Here is a 17,399-nt window from a genome sequence, read left to right on the forward strand (position 1 = left end):
CCAAAAGAGTTCCTACAAAGACCTTCCATAATGTTGTTGCCAAAGCATCTGTCTTGCAGGAGTCTCTGAGCAACTGAGCTCTCTCTAGACATTTCTCTCAAAGCATGCAGGATTCAGGATTTTTTTCAGCAAAAATCTTTCTACAGCTAGAATCACTCTTATGGGGCACTTGTATTATTCACTCTAGTTCAAATGTTGGGCACATTTGGGTTAAGGTAGATGAAATTTCTTGGCTGAGATTTATCACCTGAGTTCTGACCATTTGTCAGTGGGTCAGGGGGCATGGTAACTTCATTGGTGCACTTCATGCCCCTACCCCTCCCCTTGTAGTAAAAATCAAGGGCATCAACGAAGCTAAAGCAGATAAAATACTTGCTGAAGCACCTAAACTTGTGCCGATGGACTTTAACTCAGTTTCTGAGTTCCAGTAGAGGTCCTTGGATATCATCCAGCAATAATTTTCTTATCAAGTTCCTTAGACCCTCATGCCCTAGATGATTTCTGAGCTTCTGGACTGATGCAAGTTATATTGAAAGTAGAGAAGTGTGGTCTCTGCTCTGGTTCAACACTGGATGCCATGGCACCTGCTAAATCTTGGCACTCAGCAGTTGAAGATTGGCAGAGCGAAGGAAAAGGATGGCACCAGCACTGAGGCTCTGTGATATGTGCTTTTACCAGGATTGTTACTTGGCACAAAAGAAAGTAATAAAGTTTGTTTGTACTGCAACTCTGAGGCTGCTAACACTGCCATGCTACATCGGGGCTCTGAAGCCTTCTCGCTTCCACTGTGCTTCTGGTTAGGACTCGTCAACAGAAGCCGGGAACTCCATCTGAATCGTGTTTAATGGTCTGTTAGGTATTTGTCCAAGGTCAAGGTGGATGGAAATTCAATCCCAATGGATACCCTCCTGCATGGATCAGAAAAATGCAGGCATTCTGTTTGCTGCTATCTATTTGTAGTGTTGGGCATATCTGGAGTGTCAGCCAGTTAAGCAGTAAGGTGGTGGGCCAGGAGGATGTTAAAAAAAAATCCTTTGGGAAAGCCATGTGGGAATGCCTTGTTATTCATTTTTTGTGTTATTTGGCCTGGAGGAAGGGACAGTGTAGATGATATGGACTGGACATTTTTGCAGCTGCTGTCAACAGATAGTACTTTGGAGATGGAATGTGCCCTCCTTTCCCCATTTCCACCACTCAAAAAAAAGCCAGTATATCTATGTGATGTTCTGTGTAGTGGTTCAGGCACTGCAGTAGTCAGCAGAGTTAGCAGAATTTAAGTGCTCTTGTGGCTGGTGTTTTCCCTCTTAGCCACCACTCGAGCAGCCTTTCCCACAGCAATAAAAAATGATATTCTACAATTCTATCTGTTCCTGGACTGGTGCTCTGTGCAATTCTGTTGATTGACCAGCAGGTACCAGGTTGACACCATGTGATTGAGATGAATCTCTGAACATCCTACCAGTCCAATTTTTTTCAGGAGTATGTAATTTTTTTTGTTTGTTTTAGTTGCCCTTGGGATATGGGTGAGGCTTTTAAAAATTATTTCCTGGGATGTAAGAGTTTCTGGCAAGGCAGTAATTATTGTCCATCCCTAATTGCCTTTGAGAAGGTGGTGGTGAGCTGCCTTCTTGAACCGCTGCAGTCCATCTGGTGTAGGTACACTCACAGTGCTGTTAGGGAGGGAGTTCCAGGTTTATGGTCCAGCGATAGTGAAGGAACGGTGATATAGTTCCAAGTCAGGATGGTGTGTGGCTTGGAGGGGTAGTGGCATTCCCATGGGTCTGCTGCCCTTGTCCTTCTAAGTGGTAGAGGTTGCAGGTTTAGAAGGTGCTGTTGAAGGAGGCTTAGAGAGTTGCTGCACCGCATTTCATAGACGGTGCACACTGCTACTGTGTGCGCCAGTGATGGAGGGACTGAAAGTTCACGCTGGTGGATGGGGTGTCAAACGAGTGAGCTGTTTTGTCCTGGATGGTGTTGAGCTTCTTGAGTGTTATTGGAGCTGCACTCATCCAGGCAAGTGCAGAGTATTCCATCGCACTCCTGATTTGTGCCTTGTTGATAGTGGACAGACTTTGGGAGTCAGGAGGTGAGTTCCTGCAGAATTCCCAACCTCTTTGACATTTTTATAGCCACAGTATTAATATGGTTGTGTCAGTGGTAATCTCTAGGTGCCGGGGTACTCAACGATTGTGATGTTCAAGGGAGGATGATTAGATTATCTTGTGGTGCATTTAGTTGCCTTGAATAGGGGCTGGTGATCCTCCCCTTTGAACATCTGCAAATCTTATGGTGATTGTGGCCGTTCAGTGGTGATGGGTAGGGAATTCCAAGATTGTGACGCAAGAACAGTGATTTGCTCATCAGGAGGGGGGTATGCCTTTGAATGGAATTTACCATTGATGGTGTTTTGTGTTGTTTTTGACTGTAAAGGTTGTGGCACTGGACAGTGCTGTCAGAGTAAGTTTGAGTTGCTGAACTGCATCCTATAGATAGTGTGTACTTCAGCCTTAGTACATCATTGAAGGATTTGAATATTGGGTCCAGTGAAATGTTCTGTCCTCAGTGTTGCTGGTGCTGCTGCATCCATCCTGGCCACCTACAGTATACCATTCTACTTCTGACTTGAGTCTTGTAGATAGTGGAGAGACTTTGAGGCATTAGGAAGGTGAGCCACCAGTCAGATTTTCCAAAAACTGCCCTTTCCTTGCAACTGGTGTTGATGTGTCTTGCCCAGTTCAATGATGACTGCGCACTCTCACCCCAGGAGGTTTGATGGGGAATCATTGGAGGTCAAAAAAGGTAGGGGATTGCTGGGCTTTTTATTGCTGGAGATAGTCATTGCTTGGCACTTGTAACCAAGCTTGGATGTTCAACACCTGTTCAACTGTTGCGATTAGTTTGTGCTTCTACATTTTCAGAGAAGTTGTGAATGGAGTTGGTGCAGAGGATGTCTTGCAGACAGCTCTTTAAGGATTTTAGTGTTTGGAATTCTTGAGTTTAAACCAAAGAATCTCAGTTGCAACAGTACTGAATTTGATTCCTTAGGGCAGAATTTTACATTGATCAGGTGGGCACATGCTCGAACTGATTGGGCGTGAAATCGTGCGAGAGGATGACAGGCAAACGTCCCGACGTCATATCGTGGCATTTCGGTCGGGTACACGCAAAAGTCGAAAGCGTGCCCACTGGCAATTAAGAGGGCAATTAAGCCCATTAATGGTGCAGTTGTCTGTCATTTTATGTAGCCCATCCAACGTTACGGTTGGTGAATGGGTGAATTGGCCAGGTGGCCTTTACACTTTTCAGCAAACCTCATCCATATCCCATCCCCACCCCTGCAGCGCTGAACCTTTCAGTGCGCCTTTCACGCTGGCTGGCCGTTCATTAGCCTGCTGATTACACCTGCCCGCCGACCTGAAAACTCAAGCCTTAATCTGTTGGCATCCTTTAAGTATGTGGATTCAAATTCACAGCACAGTTACCTTGGGTAATGTTGTGCTGCACTGGGTATGAAAGTGTTGAACAGGAAAGCTATCAGGAGAGCATGGCTTTAAATTGGCTTTTCGAAAATAAAACCTTCATGATTTTGTGCTCCATTTGGAGGAAATTAGTTGGCTTGTGAACTAGTAATCCTGGTTTCTAACTTTGCTCTCACGTTGCTTTAAAGATGCAAGATTGGCATCCAGAGCAATACCTATCAACACCGAGAAGAACTCCATTTACTGACTTGATAGCACCAACATGCCACAAACTCTGTTGCCACGTGCCTCCAGCAAACTGCTAGCATGTGGTGCTACTTAGTTTCTCTGCATTAGCAGTAAGAATGAATATAGATAGGAGTGTTTTTGAAAAAGAAAGTGATGGGTCACTTTCAAGCTGATTGCTCATCCCTCAGCTAAAATATCTGGGTAGATACACTGGTCGGATGAGGGGCATACGCACTGATCAGAGATAGCATCAAAACACTAGGTCCTGCTCCATATGCGTCTTCAAACATGTCCCATCGAAAGGTTGTATCTCTATACCCATCTGGTTCACTAATGTCCTTTAGGGAAGGAAATCTGCCATTACCTGGCCTGGCCTACATGTGACTCCAGACCCACAACAATGTAGTTGATTCTTAACTGTCCTCTGAACAAGGGCAGTTAAGGATGGGCAATAAATGCTGGCCTAGTCAGCGATGCCCATATCCATGAATGAATTAAAAAAAAACATTGACCTTCTGTCCTTGGATACTGATAGACTTGTTTTCATTTACCATGTGAACCTTCCTGCCTTCGCTCTCATCGATTGGCTACTAATTATTTATGCCCCAGTGCGCATATAGAATTTTTGTGTTTTCTCAGATGAGACATTAAATTGCGTCATTCTCAGCCTTTTTCTTCTGGCTCAGGAGGTTGTTTACAGATCCTGTGAAACTAGTGAAAGTAGAGCAGAGAGTTCCCTTGGCATCTTGGCCAACATTCCTCCCCCCAGTAGCAGTGCCAAAAACTGATTGTGCTCATTCATCTAATTTTCTGTTTGCAAAATTGCTGTGTGTAAATTGGCTACTGCATTTTGCTGTGTTAGAGTTTAGAAGTAACTCATTCCATTTGAAATGTTTTGATACTTCCTGAAGATTTGCTGGGGACCGTATGAACTCAAAGTTTTTTTTTTAAGTTCACGCATCGACCTCCACAATGCATGCAGCCATTACTCATCCTTTACAGTATCATGATATATAAATTGTTTCATGACTTAGGAAACTTTCTATTTTAGTTATTTTTTCTTTTAAAAAAGCAGCAGATAATGCTCCGAGTGTTCTTACTGAAAACAGTAGAGATACCGAGGCGTTGGTGGATTGGCTGGAACCCTTGGTCAGCACACATCATTCACAGCTACATTGGGTTTTCCGTAGATCCTATTAAGTTTGGGTTAGCTCTTTCAGGCCTTTTAATACGAAACAACTGCACTAATTGATCCACATCCCTTTGTCCAGCAAGTCTTTGTACCATACAATACTTGGAGGAGTAATGCCATCCAGCTGTACTGCCTGTGTGTTTTGTTTTGGATAGTTGCAGATCCACAAAGGACCCGAGAACTTTATATTTAAAAAAAACAAGGAAGAGGGGAAAGAAACTGCATCATACTTTTATTAATGGGAAGCAGACTGTTTGGCTTAGCAAAGGATCTTGTGCAATTTGAGAGTCTGTTGAGAGCGTCTGTTTTGGTGCCCTGAAGGAGTCAATTAGATGTACACATAACATACCACCAGGGCCTTTTGACAGCTGCCAGGCGGTGTCTCCTTCTATTTAGAAAAAGACCCCAGGTATCTGATAAAGAGTCATATTAAAGAATCTGCTCGAGGACTCTCATCTGCTTTGCGAAATACAACCTCTGAGAATTGTGCTAGTTCTATATTGAGCTGGGTGGTGAGCCACAGCCTTTGGTTCCCAAAGCAAGGAGCTTGTGCAAATGTTGGCAACCCCAAAATAAACCTGTTAGATATGTTAAAACAGGATGCTGGGGAGACCTCCTCTCCACCCCTTTTGTAATCAGGGTCTCCAAAAGGCTGCTTTCAGCCATTTTTCATTGTTTTACTATGGGGTTGCCATGACCTGGCTGTGTATGTCCCTCTCTCCTTTTTTTTACCACTTGTTTCTGCTCTCTCTCTCTCCAGAGCCAACATCCAATTTTAATGTTTTTGTTTCTTTCTCTTCCTGCTCTTTTCCGCATCCTCCCAAAACTAATGACTCGGGCTACAAATTTGAGATGTATGAATAAGTCAGTTTGTTCTTATTCCCGGATTTTTGCTTTATTTTTTGATGCGGGAGGATTTTTTTCTAAATTAACCTTTTGTGAATCATGCTCTTGCTTTTTTCTGGCAAACCAACCAGTGGCTTTGGCCTTTTGCTTTTGGTTACCCAATGCAGCCTTCCTCTAGCACATTGAGCAAGTGGCTATTTGTCACCTATAACACTAGATGGTGAGGCAAATTTGACCAATAGGGTTTCAAAGCTGAGCCCTATACTGCCCAGTCAAATGTCCACATGCAATGTGCAGTAAATGTCACCTGGAGTACAGTCAGGAATGAAAAGCCTTGCTTATGGCACTCTGTCACTTTCACATTCTTTCCCTCTTGCAATCATTCTTTGATGCTGTCCTTCCACTTGTTCCTTTTTAGCTATTACTCTTACACATGTTCTCGCTTCCAGTACTTTCTCACATTCTTGTTCGCTTCTCTTGCTGACCCTCTTGCTAAATCCTTTTTTATAAATGCAGATTATGTTGTTTGCAAGTTCTCGCTCAATGGAGTTTTTGAACTGAATGGTTGTCATCACCCTCACCACTGAGATTGAGACTCCAGGACTCTCTAGAGAAGATGCAATGTATTCCCACTACACTTTTCTACGTAATAGTTTTGACTTGTTTTTAAGTTCCCTTCCCCAGAAATATGTAATATTGTGAGACTGTCCTGAGTTTATTCTATTCTTGTACACAGAAATCCATTATGGGGACCTTTTAATCATTTCTCTTGTGCCTGAGGATCCTGAGGCTAACTAACTTAGATCAGTGCTGAAACTTGTGCTTTCCTTGGTCCATAAGGCTAAGGGAAACTCTACCCAATGTGCTTGCTGTCTGAATGATTTAGGATTCAGAGAAGATTTAATTACTGCCTTTTAAAAGTAAACTATTGGGACCATCACACCTTTCATATCCCAAAATCTCCAGCCAATGAATTATGTTTGAGGGGTAGCAACTGTTATTATGTAGGCAAACATAGTATCCAATTTGCACATTGGCATGGTGGCCTCATAAGCATCAAGACAAACGATTGAGGGATAAATGCTGCGCAGGAGCTCATCTGCTCTTTGAAGAGCATCTTGGAATTTTGAGTTCCACCTGAATAGCGCTGCCTACGTAAGATCCTGGGCATCGCATGGAGAGGCAGCATCACCAATGAAGAAGTACTACAGAGGACTGGTCAGAAGCGCCTGCAGGACATGACGATGGAGAGATGACTGAGGCTGGCAGGACATGTATTTTGCCACCAGAGTGGCAGTGGAATGTCTCCCACCAGATGGAGCAAGATGACGACAGGGCCGGCCAAAGAAGATCTGGAGAAGCACATTTAAAGAGGACCTTCAAAAGTGAAACAACACCTGGACTGGAGCAAAAAAGGTTATGATGGACCTGGCATGGAGACAGTCTTGCTGTCTATATTGTCCTGCATGGAACAGGAGGAATTAACTCTAAATCTAATTCAGTCCTGAACAGGTACACTGGATTTGACAGCAGCTCTTAATGATGCAGCACACAAGTCTAAATATTATGTATTCCACTCCAGCAGTGAAGCTTGACTTTCTAACTGCGAGATGAGAGCTGACTCAAGGATGATATCTGTGGTATTCTAACAGTGGTCAAGTTTGATCTAATTTACTACACACTCTGCCAAAAGCCCAACTGTGTTTGTCTAGTTTGAGCTTGATAGTGATCCTTTTAATTCAGTTACAATACTAATGGAGATTTTAAAAACTACCAGCATTCAAACCTCGTGTTGCCAGCCTAATTAGATATGGACTTTGCAAACCTTTATTTCAGTTGTCTCTTAAGACTGGATAACAAGAGAAAGCGTTCAAACAATGCTGTGATTTCACCAGTTATATTTATAGCCAGTGATTTCTTTAGAATTTAGCTGATGACAACTTGAGTCCATAACTTCTGGTTAAGTATTTACAACTTTTAAAATCATTGAGCTAGAGTAGAAGTTTTAAAGAGATCAGTGTAAAGTTCCTGATCCATTGTAAAGTTAAGGAAAAAAAAGAATAACCACAGATAAAATAATTGTAAGCATTTATGATTTCCATTTCCAGGGTGTCTCATTTAGTATGTTTACAGAAAATGTTATTTGCATGTTCACTGGTACAATAAATTTTCTTGATATTCAGAAGCAAGATCTGATGTTATGGTGCTCTGCTGCTTTTTGAAGATGTGAAAAAGATTCTGTGGAGGTACCAGATGGATCCAATAAGCAAAGGAAATTTTAAAGGAAGATTTTCTGTTATCCTGGACCTATTACCAAAACTTACTTTACAGTCTTGCGCTCATCAGCACAGATGCAAGAATGCCAGATTTCAAAGGGAGCAACAATTTATGCCAAATTTCCCCTTGAAATTTGTCACTCTTGAGTCTGTCCTGATGAATGCAGGGCGTAAAGCTTTGAGAGCTTGTCTTTTTTTTTCAGCAGTACTCATCGTCTAAGCAACATACCAAGTGACTAAATCTTATATTCATGAGTACTTTCACTAAATAAAAATTCACTAAGGAGTGACATGAAATATATAAACTTGAATGTCTGGAATAATAAAAGTTCCTGGACTGATATTCCCACTAATGAGAATTTTTCCTTCCTTTCTATTAAGATTTCACCTTTTGACAGAAAGTGCCTCTTGTAAACTTGCAGCAGTATTTAATTGCATCCCTCAACACTGGAAGTTTCAAAGCAAAAGTTCTCAGTTCACCAGGCCCATTTTAAAATGGATAAATATTGAAAACTATACCAGTTACCAGCACTGAAAATAAATCTGTTGCCTGATCAGACTATACCCAACTGGGCCTTGTGGCAGGTTATTGAAGTGTAAGCCCCATCTAGTGGTGTGTATGTGTTCTCATTCTGAGGAATTTCCGAAGGCCTTTAAACTTGAGATTGAATCTCCATCACCATTGGATAGCCTCAGCACTTCTGTTTCTAAACAGGGTATCTGTAGAATTCTGGAAGGCTGAAAGAAAGTGTGGTAATGTGTAACTTTAAGCAGGAAAACTGGCACTCTAAGTTTTACAAAACTGAGATTTTATTCTCTCAGCCTTCTCTTTTTAGTTACTCTTATCTCGATGGAAATGGTCCATCTGCTGCCACAGGCCTTGTCATTCCCCTGGATTGGGGAGGAACCTGCTTTCTGTTGTGTTACTGAAGTCACTGTCCTAAACTTTGATGATCTGGTGAAGGGCAGGCTTCAGGCACCTGCAGATGCTGGGCTTTCCCAAATCCAGCCTGAGCCACTTAAAATCAGCCAGAGTACCCCCAGGATCTTCTAACTCTCATGGGCCAGAGCAGAGGAAAGCGTTATCAACCGCGAAAAGCCCCCGACATTATTTCCCCCCTTCAAATATTACCTTGGGTCGGGCAGGGGTCGGGGGGGGGCGGGGGGGCACTCAGTCTATCATCTAATCCAAAGGATGGCACCTCCCCATATTGTCCTAGTGAATTGTTGGCCCTAGACTCTTGCTGAAGTCATAACCTTCTGACTCAAGGAAATAACTGAGTAACTCTGCTGCCAAATGATAGGGGAGGGGAGTACCACTGGCATTCTTGAGAATTCATGACGTGAATGTCAATTTGAGTTTATTTTCACTGGCTTTTTTAAAGATTAATAGGAAGGTTGTGTACCTCCCAAGTTAACTGATGGTGGCTGATTTATGAGATATTATTAAACTATTTACCAGCAGTGTCTAATTTAAGAAACAAAGGAGTGAACTAATGGCAAACTTGCTGATGAGCAGATCCTGACCCTTTCTCATTTTCTTCTCTGTTTTGTTTTACAGCTTCCCAGGTTGATTATATGATTAAGAAGAAACACATCTATCTCATGGCCAGTGGCCGCATCAACATGTGTGGGTTAACCACTAGCAACTTGGACTATGTGGCAGAATCCATTCATGAAGCAGTGACAAACAGCCAGTGTCAGTAATCCCATTCACTTGATGACATCATGGCCACTAAGCAAGCAATCTGTAGATGTGATTGTATGTGCACAGGGTTGTGGAGGGGGGGTGGGGAGTAGTATTTTCTTTGGTCTTGTGGATTCTCCTGCCCTCCCTTGACCATCGCACCACCCTAACTTTGTCTAACGAGTTCAATCGGAAAAGAGAGGCCCTGAAATTGCTATGTAGTAAAGTAACCGCAGGGACACTCATTGAGTTCCTTGGCTCAATATTTGCCTGCCATTTTTGATTTTTTTCTTCTTACTTAGACTATTTAAAAAAAAATAAATTAGAATGCCTATAATATGTCAAATGGTGCCCGTGGATTTTACTAGAAGTTGGCCACAAAGCTCATGCATTGTGAAGCTGACCTTGAAAGGCCAGCTCCCATAAACAGTTATCTTCATGTTCCTCATATACAACATGTCTCTGTGTTTTTGTAAGTGTATAACCGGCCACTTGGAGGTGAGGTGAATGAGGGAGATTTCAGGAGGAGCAAGAATGATGCTGGACTGAAACTTTCCCCTACACACACACACACACACACACACACACACACACACACACACACACACACACACACACACACACACACACACAACCACACAGATACCCACACAGAGACAGACACACAGATACCCACACAGAGACAGACACACAGATACCCACACAGAGACAGACACACAGATACCCACACAGAGACAGACACATACAGACAGATACGCACGCACAGACACGCACACAGATACGCACGCACAGACACGCACACAGACAGACACACACAGATACGCACACACAGACGCACACAGACAGACACGCGTACGGACAGACACGCGTACGGACAGACACGCGTACGGACAGGCACGCGTACGGACAGGCACGCGTACGGACAGGCACGCGTACGGACAGGCACGCGTACGGACAGGCACGCGTACGGACAGGCACGCGTACGGACAGGCACGCGTACGGACAGGCACGCGTACGGACAGGCACGCACATGCGCAGACAGACAGGCACACAGACAGACACGTACAGACAGTTACGCACGCGCACGCACGCACACGCACAGACAGACACACGCACGCACGCACAGACAGACGCACGCACGCACACAGAGACACACGCACACAGAGACAGACACGCACGCACACAGACAGACACGCACGCACACAGACAGACACGCACACGCACGCACACGCACGCACACAGACACGCACACAGACACGCACACAGACACGCACACAGACACGCACACAGACACGCACACAGACACGCACACAGACACGCACACAGACACAAGCACACAGACACAAGCACACAGACACAAGCACAGAGACAGACACGCACACAGAGACAGACACGCACACACACACGCACACAGAGACAGACACGCACACACACACACACGCACACAGAGACAGACACGCACACAGACAGACACGCACACAGAGACAGACACGCACACAGAGACAGACACGCACACAGAGACAGACACGCACACAGAGACAGACACGCACACAGAGACAGACACGCACACAGAGACAGACACGCACACAGAGACAGACACGCACACAGAGACAGACACGCACACAGAGACAGACACGCACACAGAGACAGACACGCACACAGAGACAGACGCACACAGAGACAGACGCGCACAGAGACAGACGCGCACAGAGACAGACGCACACAGAGACAGACGCGCACAGAGACAGACGCGCACACACACGCACACAGAGACAGACGCGCACACAGACGCACACAGAGACAGACGCGCACACAGACGCACACAGAGACAGACGCGCACACAGACGCACACAGAGACAGACGCGCACACAGACGCACACAGAGAGACGCGCACACACACGCACACAGAGACGCGCACACACACGCACACAGAGACAGACACGCACACACACGCACACAGAGACAGACACGCACACACACGCACACAGAGACAGACACGCACACAGAGACAGACACGCACACACACGCACACAGAGACAGACACGCACACACACGCACACAGAGACAGACGCACACACACGCACACAGACAGACACGCACACGCACGCACACAGAGACAGACACGCACACGCACGCACACAGAGACAGACACGCACACGCACGCACACAGAGACAGACACGCACACGCACGCACACAGAGACAGACACGCACACGCACGCACACAGAGACAGACACGCACAGGCACGCACACAGAGACAGACACGCACACACACGCACACAGAGACAGACACGCACAGGCACGCACACGCACACAGAGACAGACACGCACAGGCACGCACACGCACACAGAGACAGACACGCACAGGCACGCACACGCACACAGAGACAGACACAGACAGGCACGCACACGCACACAGAGACAGACACAGACAGGCACGCACACGCACACAGACAGACACAGACAGGCACGCACACGCACACAGAGACAGACACAGACAGGCACGCACACGCACACAGAGACAGACACAGACAGGCACGCACACACACACAGAGACAGACACAGACAGGCACGCACACACACACACGCACACACAGACAGGCACGCACACACACACACGCACACACAGACAGACACGCACACACACACACGCACACACAGACAGACGCACACACAGACAGACACGCACACACACGCACACAGAGACAGACACGCACACACACGCACACAGAGACAGGCACGCACACGCACACAGAGACAGACACAGACAGGCACGCACACGCACACAGAGACAGACACAGACAGGCACGCACACGCACACAGAGACAGACACAGACAGGCACGCACACGCACACAGAGACAGACACAGACAGGCACGCACACACACACAGAGACAGACACAGACAGGCACGCACACACACACACGCACACACAGACAGACACGCACACACACACACGCACACACAGACACACGCACACACACACACGCACACACAGACAGACACGCACACACAGACAGACACGCACACACAGACAGACACGCACACACACACACGCACACACAGACAGACACGCACACACACACACGCACACACAGACAGACACGCACACACACACACGCACACACAGACAGACACGCACACACACACGCACACACAGACAGACACGCACACACACATACGCACACAGAGACAGACACGCACACAGAGACAGACGGACGGCTAGATTGGTGCACCTTGGAACATGTTAAATACCCTCTGATACCACAAATAGTCCAGGGCACTGAACGTTATGTGGTGGAACCCATGATTCAGACCAAGGCCCTATAACCCTGTGAAAGTATCCACAAAATCCTTGCTTGGTCCAGAGCAATAATTTTCTTTGTATACTTATGTAGGGTAAATATACTGCAAGGAACAGCCCAGCCCCCTTCGCCACTACTTTCCAGAGCAAATGGCCTACCCTGTGCACCCAGTTCATAGGCTAGATTTTCAGTACTTTTGTGTGTGGAGCTGAGTAATTGCAAATGTAAGAAAGCAGCTGGTCACTTCATGTGTTTTGTGTATGTGATTTTTTTTCTTTAAACTCTTCCCTAAAGGCAGCTTCATGATCAAAAACATCACCCTTTCTAAGTAAACAAATCCCTAGGAGATAAAGCATATAAAATGTGATGTTTTAATTTCCGCTTCTAAGGTTTGGCCTTGGAAAAGAATTAAATGAGTAAACAGATATATTAAAATTTAAACTTGAATGACTTTTCAATAAATGTTACCACAGGAGTGATAGCAATTTGGGAGATGGGTGGGGAGGTGTGTGGTACATGATGGGAGATGGGTGGGGAGGTATGTGGTACATGATGGGAGAGGGGTGGGGAGGTGTGTGGTACATGATGGGAGAGGGGTGGGGAGGTGTGTGGTACATGAATAGAACGAGTATGAGTGAGGTAGTGTTTTTGATAACATCTAGCCTAGCCCACAAGTGGCTATTTGCTTACGTAATCCCAGTTCAAGGTAACGGTGTTTGTGAATGTGGGTTGTATGTGGAAGGCAGGATTTCTGCAATAATTGATTGAGCATCAGCTTAAGCCATGGAGCCTTCCACTTGAAGAAATAATATTAGTGATACATGTAGGATATCCAACTGCATTTGATAATTTTCAGCATGTAACCGCTGAACAAATTCTAAATGTGCTGAAATCATTCTGTTATCATGACCGCGATGATTGAGCCATTATCAATAAACAGTCCAACCTTGGAGAGCTACAGCCTGGTCAGTGAAAATCAAGAACAAAGCTGTTCCACATAGCTGTGCTGTTACAGAGAGGTGACTGGCTCGTGAGATATTTCTTACAAATGTTTAAGTATTCCAAGCTCAGTGAAGGGAATTGATATTGCAGGGAGAGAAGCAATTCCAGATTTATTTTCTTGTAGTATATGGATATTAGATGTCACAATTATATAACTCTTAACGAGATAACATAGAGTGGCAATGGAGTTCCAACCACAGCCTTATAACTAGTAGGACTGCAGGATTGGCAGAATATGATTCTGTTCCAACACTGCCCTTGATTCTAATTTATATAGTGAGGGTATTAAGCTAGTTGATTCAGAATAACTATCAGATATCCCTGTAGTTTGGCATGTTAATCATAGGGACTGTAGTTTGTAGTGTGGCAAGGCTGGTGGCTGTTGTCTGGGATATATTTGCATACCGTTAATAACAGTTTCTGGCCTTCTCTTCCCGTAAAGCACTTTCAAATCCATAACTGCTGTCTAGTAAAATGTTAGACTCATTTAACGGGAGACAGTGGCTATGTTAATACCAAATAAGAATTTGATCTTGCAGTTAATTAACAGCGAATGAATGTAAGCAGGTTGTGTTTGACTTCATACCATATCATGCCATTCAGTTACTGTTGGGATGGTTGTTTGTCCTGTTGACTGTAATTTACATGCAGTAACCCTCTTTATTATGAAGGTTGAGTTAAAAGTAACATTTTTGTTTGAATGGGTTTCAGGGAGAAAGTAAAAGAAAGGATTTCACCCCCTCTGCTATTTGCATATGGGCCATCTGATTAAAACCCAAATCTTCAATCGTTTCATCAATTTGCGACGTTTAGTGATATACTCAGTCGCTATAGAACAAAAAGCAAGCACATTAGTGATTCAGTTCCATTATATATGCAGCTGTAAGCTTCTAATAATGTCTAGAAAATAATATATGGAATGTTTAAGTGTGATCTAACTAACAAATTCATCCAATGTATAAATGTAATGGGTCACACCGAAAACAATGCAATATAAAGAAACAACATTTTAAAATCATATGGTTCTATTTTTATTCTTGAGCTTCGTGTAGTACTAGCAAGGCTGTAATTATTTTCCATTTATTGAGGTGGTGGTACGGGCTTGAATTGCTGTGCTCATTAGTCTTGAATTTACTGGAGCAGGTTTTCTTCTGCTGAGTACCGAGTTGGATTTTTTTCTCTCCCTTCAGCATTAAGTTTTTTTTTTGCGTTACACCTGAGTCATATCTAGCACAAAAGAAGATGGTTGTGGTTGTTGAAGGTTAATCACCTTAGCTCCAGGACATCACTGCAGGAGTTCCTCAGGGTAGTGGCTTTGGCCCAACCATCTTCAGCTGCTTCATCAATGACCACCTTTCTATCATAGCAAGATCTGGATGACAATCAGTTTTGGGCTGATAAATAGAGCATTGGTGGCACACAAGGGCCAAGCAATGACCATCTTCAATAAGAGAGAATCTAGCTGACTTCCCTTGACATGCAATGGCATTGCCACCATCAACATCTGGGATTGGGGGGGTCACCATTGACGAGAAACTGAAATAGACTAGCCACACAAATACTGTGGTTGAAGCACCTGTCAGAGGCTGGGAATTGTGTGCTGAGTAACTCCCCTCCTGACTCCCTCAAAGCCTGTGCTCCATCTACAAGGCACAAGTCAGAAGTGGAATAGTCTCCACTTGCCTTGATGAATGCAGCTCCAACTACACTCGAAGCTTGACACCATCCAGGACAAAGCAGTCTGCTTGATTGACATGCCCCCAACACCATAAACATTCACTCCCTCCATCACAGATGCACAGTGGTGACAGTGTGTGTACCATCTCCTGCAGCAACTCATGCTCGTTTGACAGCACTTTAGAAACCTGCAACTACTACCACCTAGAAGGGTAAGGGCAGCAGGTTCATGGGAACACCCAGCTGCAAGTTCCCCTGCAAGCCACACACCATCCTGACTTGGAAATATATCATTTCTTCACTGTCACTGCGTCAAAATCCTGGAACTCCCTTCATAACTGCACTGAGGGTGTACCTACACCACATGGACTGCAGTGGTTGAAGACGACAGCTCATCACCTTCTCAAGGGGAGCTGGGGATGAGAACATATTCTGGCCCTGCCAGTGACACATGTCAGGAAAGAATATAAAAAAATTCCTGGAGGCGAGAGTTGACAATTGCGCACCACAGTCAATGGGCATCTCTGACATTGGTAAATGATGGGACCAGTATTCTATCTCCTTTAAAGTCAGCAATTTGTGGTGATTTGCAACTCTCAACATACCTCTTCCTCAGTACAAATGATTTTTTAGTGTGTGTTTTTAACTTGCCATTGTTTTGCTGACAATCTCTTTCCCCCTTGCGATGTGATTGTACTTACACAATGGTATTGGGTAAGGAATTCCAAGATATTGACTCAGTAAGCTACAGTATTTGGCAAAGTCAGTGGTGTGTGACTGGAAGGAATGTGGAGGTGATGGTGTTCCCATGACATTGGTCACAAGGGAAGGAGTCACTGACCAATGCTGAGTTCCTGCGGTGCAGTTACATTATGGAGGAGATGGATATTTGGTTCAGAGACAAAGCACATGGAAACTCAACAAGGTAGTATTTCCAAGTTTTGAAGAGTTTTGTTGTTTCCTCAACTAAAAGTGCTACCTTTTAATGATCTGGAATAAATAGAGATTAGGAGATACAGCCTACTAGAGGTGGCTCTGGCATTGGTTCCATGTCAATTCCCTCATCCCCATGATTGCAAAGCAGTAAGACCATAAGACATAGGACTGAAGTAGGCCATTCAGCCCAACAAGCCTGCTCTGCCATTCAATGAGATCATGGCTGACCTGATAACCCTCAACTCCAGTTTCCTGCCTTTTCCCCCATAACCCTTGATTCCCTTACTGATTAAAAATCTGTCTATCTCCGCCTTGTATATACTTAACAACCCAGCTTCTACAGCCCTCTGCGGTAAAGAATTCCACAGATTACCTACCCTCTGAGAGGAGAAATTCCTCCTCATCTGTTTTAAATGGGTGACCCCTTACTCGGAGATTATGGCCTCTGGTCCTAGACTATCCCACATGGGGAAACAATCACTCAGCATCTACCCTGTCAAGCCCCCTAAGAATCTTTTATATTTCTATAAGGTTGCCTCTCATTCTTCTATGCTCCAATGAGTACATAAGAAAATCACTCCATATCCAGAATGAACCTAGTGAATCTTCTCTGGACTGCCTCCAATGCCAGTATATCTTTCCTTAGATAAGGGACCACAGTATTCTAGGTGTGGTCTAACTAGTGCCTTGTAGGGATTTAGCAAGACTTCCCTATTTTCCATTCCCTTTGAAATAAAGGCCACCATTCCATTTGTCTTCCCTATTATCTGTTG

At 44.7% G+C, this 17,399-nt stretch overlaps 1 protein-coding gene across 1 annotated transcript in view; it reads left to right on the forward strand.

Moving 5' to 3' along the window:
- Positions 1–15,031, forward strand: part of got1 (glutamic-oxaloacetic transaminase 1, soluble) — a 57,294-nt gene extending 42,263 nt beyond the window's left edge. The window contains exons 9-10 of the mRNA XM_041210243.1: positions 9,583–9,720; positions 14,725–15,031. Coding sequence (XP_041066177.1) covers positions 9,583–9,720; positions 14,725–14,735 — 149 coding nt within the window. The 3' untranslated portion in view covers positions 14,736–15,031. The remainder of the gene's footprint in view (positions 1–9,582; positions 9,721–14,724) is intronic.
- The last annotated feature ends 2,368 nt before the right edge of the window (positions 15,032–17,399 follow it).

This window comes from Carcharodon carcharias, chromosome 17 (assembly GCF_017639515.1).
Source record: "Carcharodon carcharias isolate sCarCar2 chromosome 17, sCarCar2.pri, whole genome shotgun sequence".
Lineage (NCBI taxonomy): Eukaryota > Metazoa > Chordata > Chondrichthyes > Lamniformes > Lamnidae > Carcharodon > Carcharodon carcharias.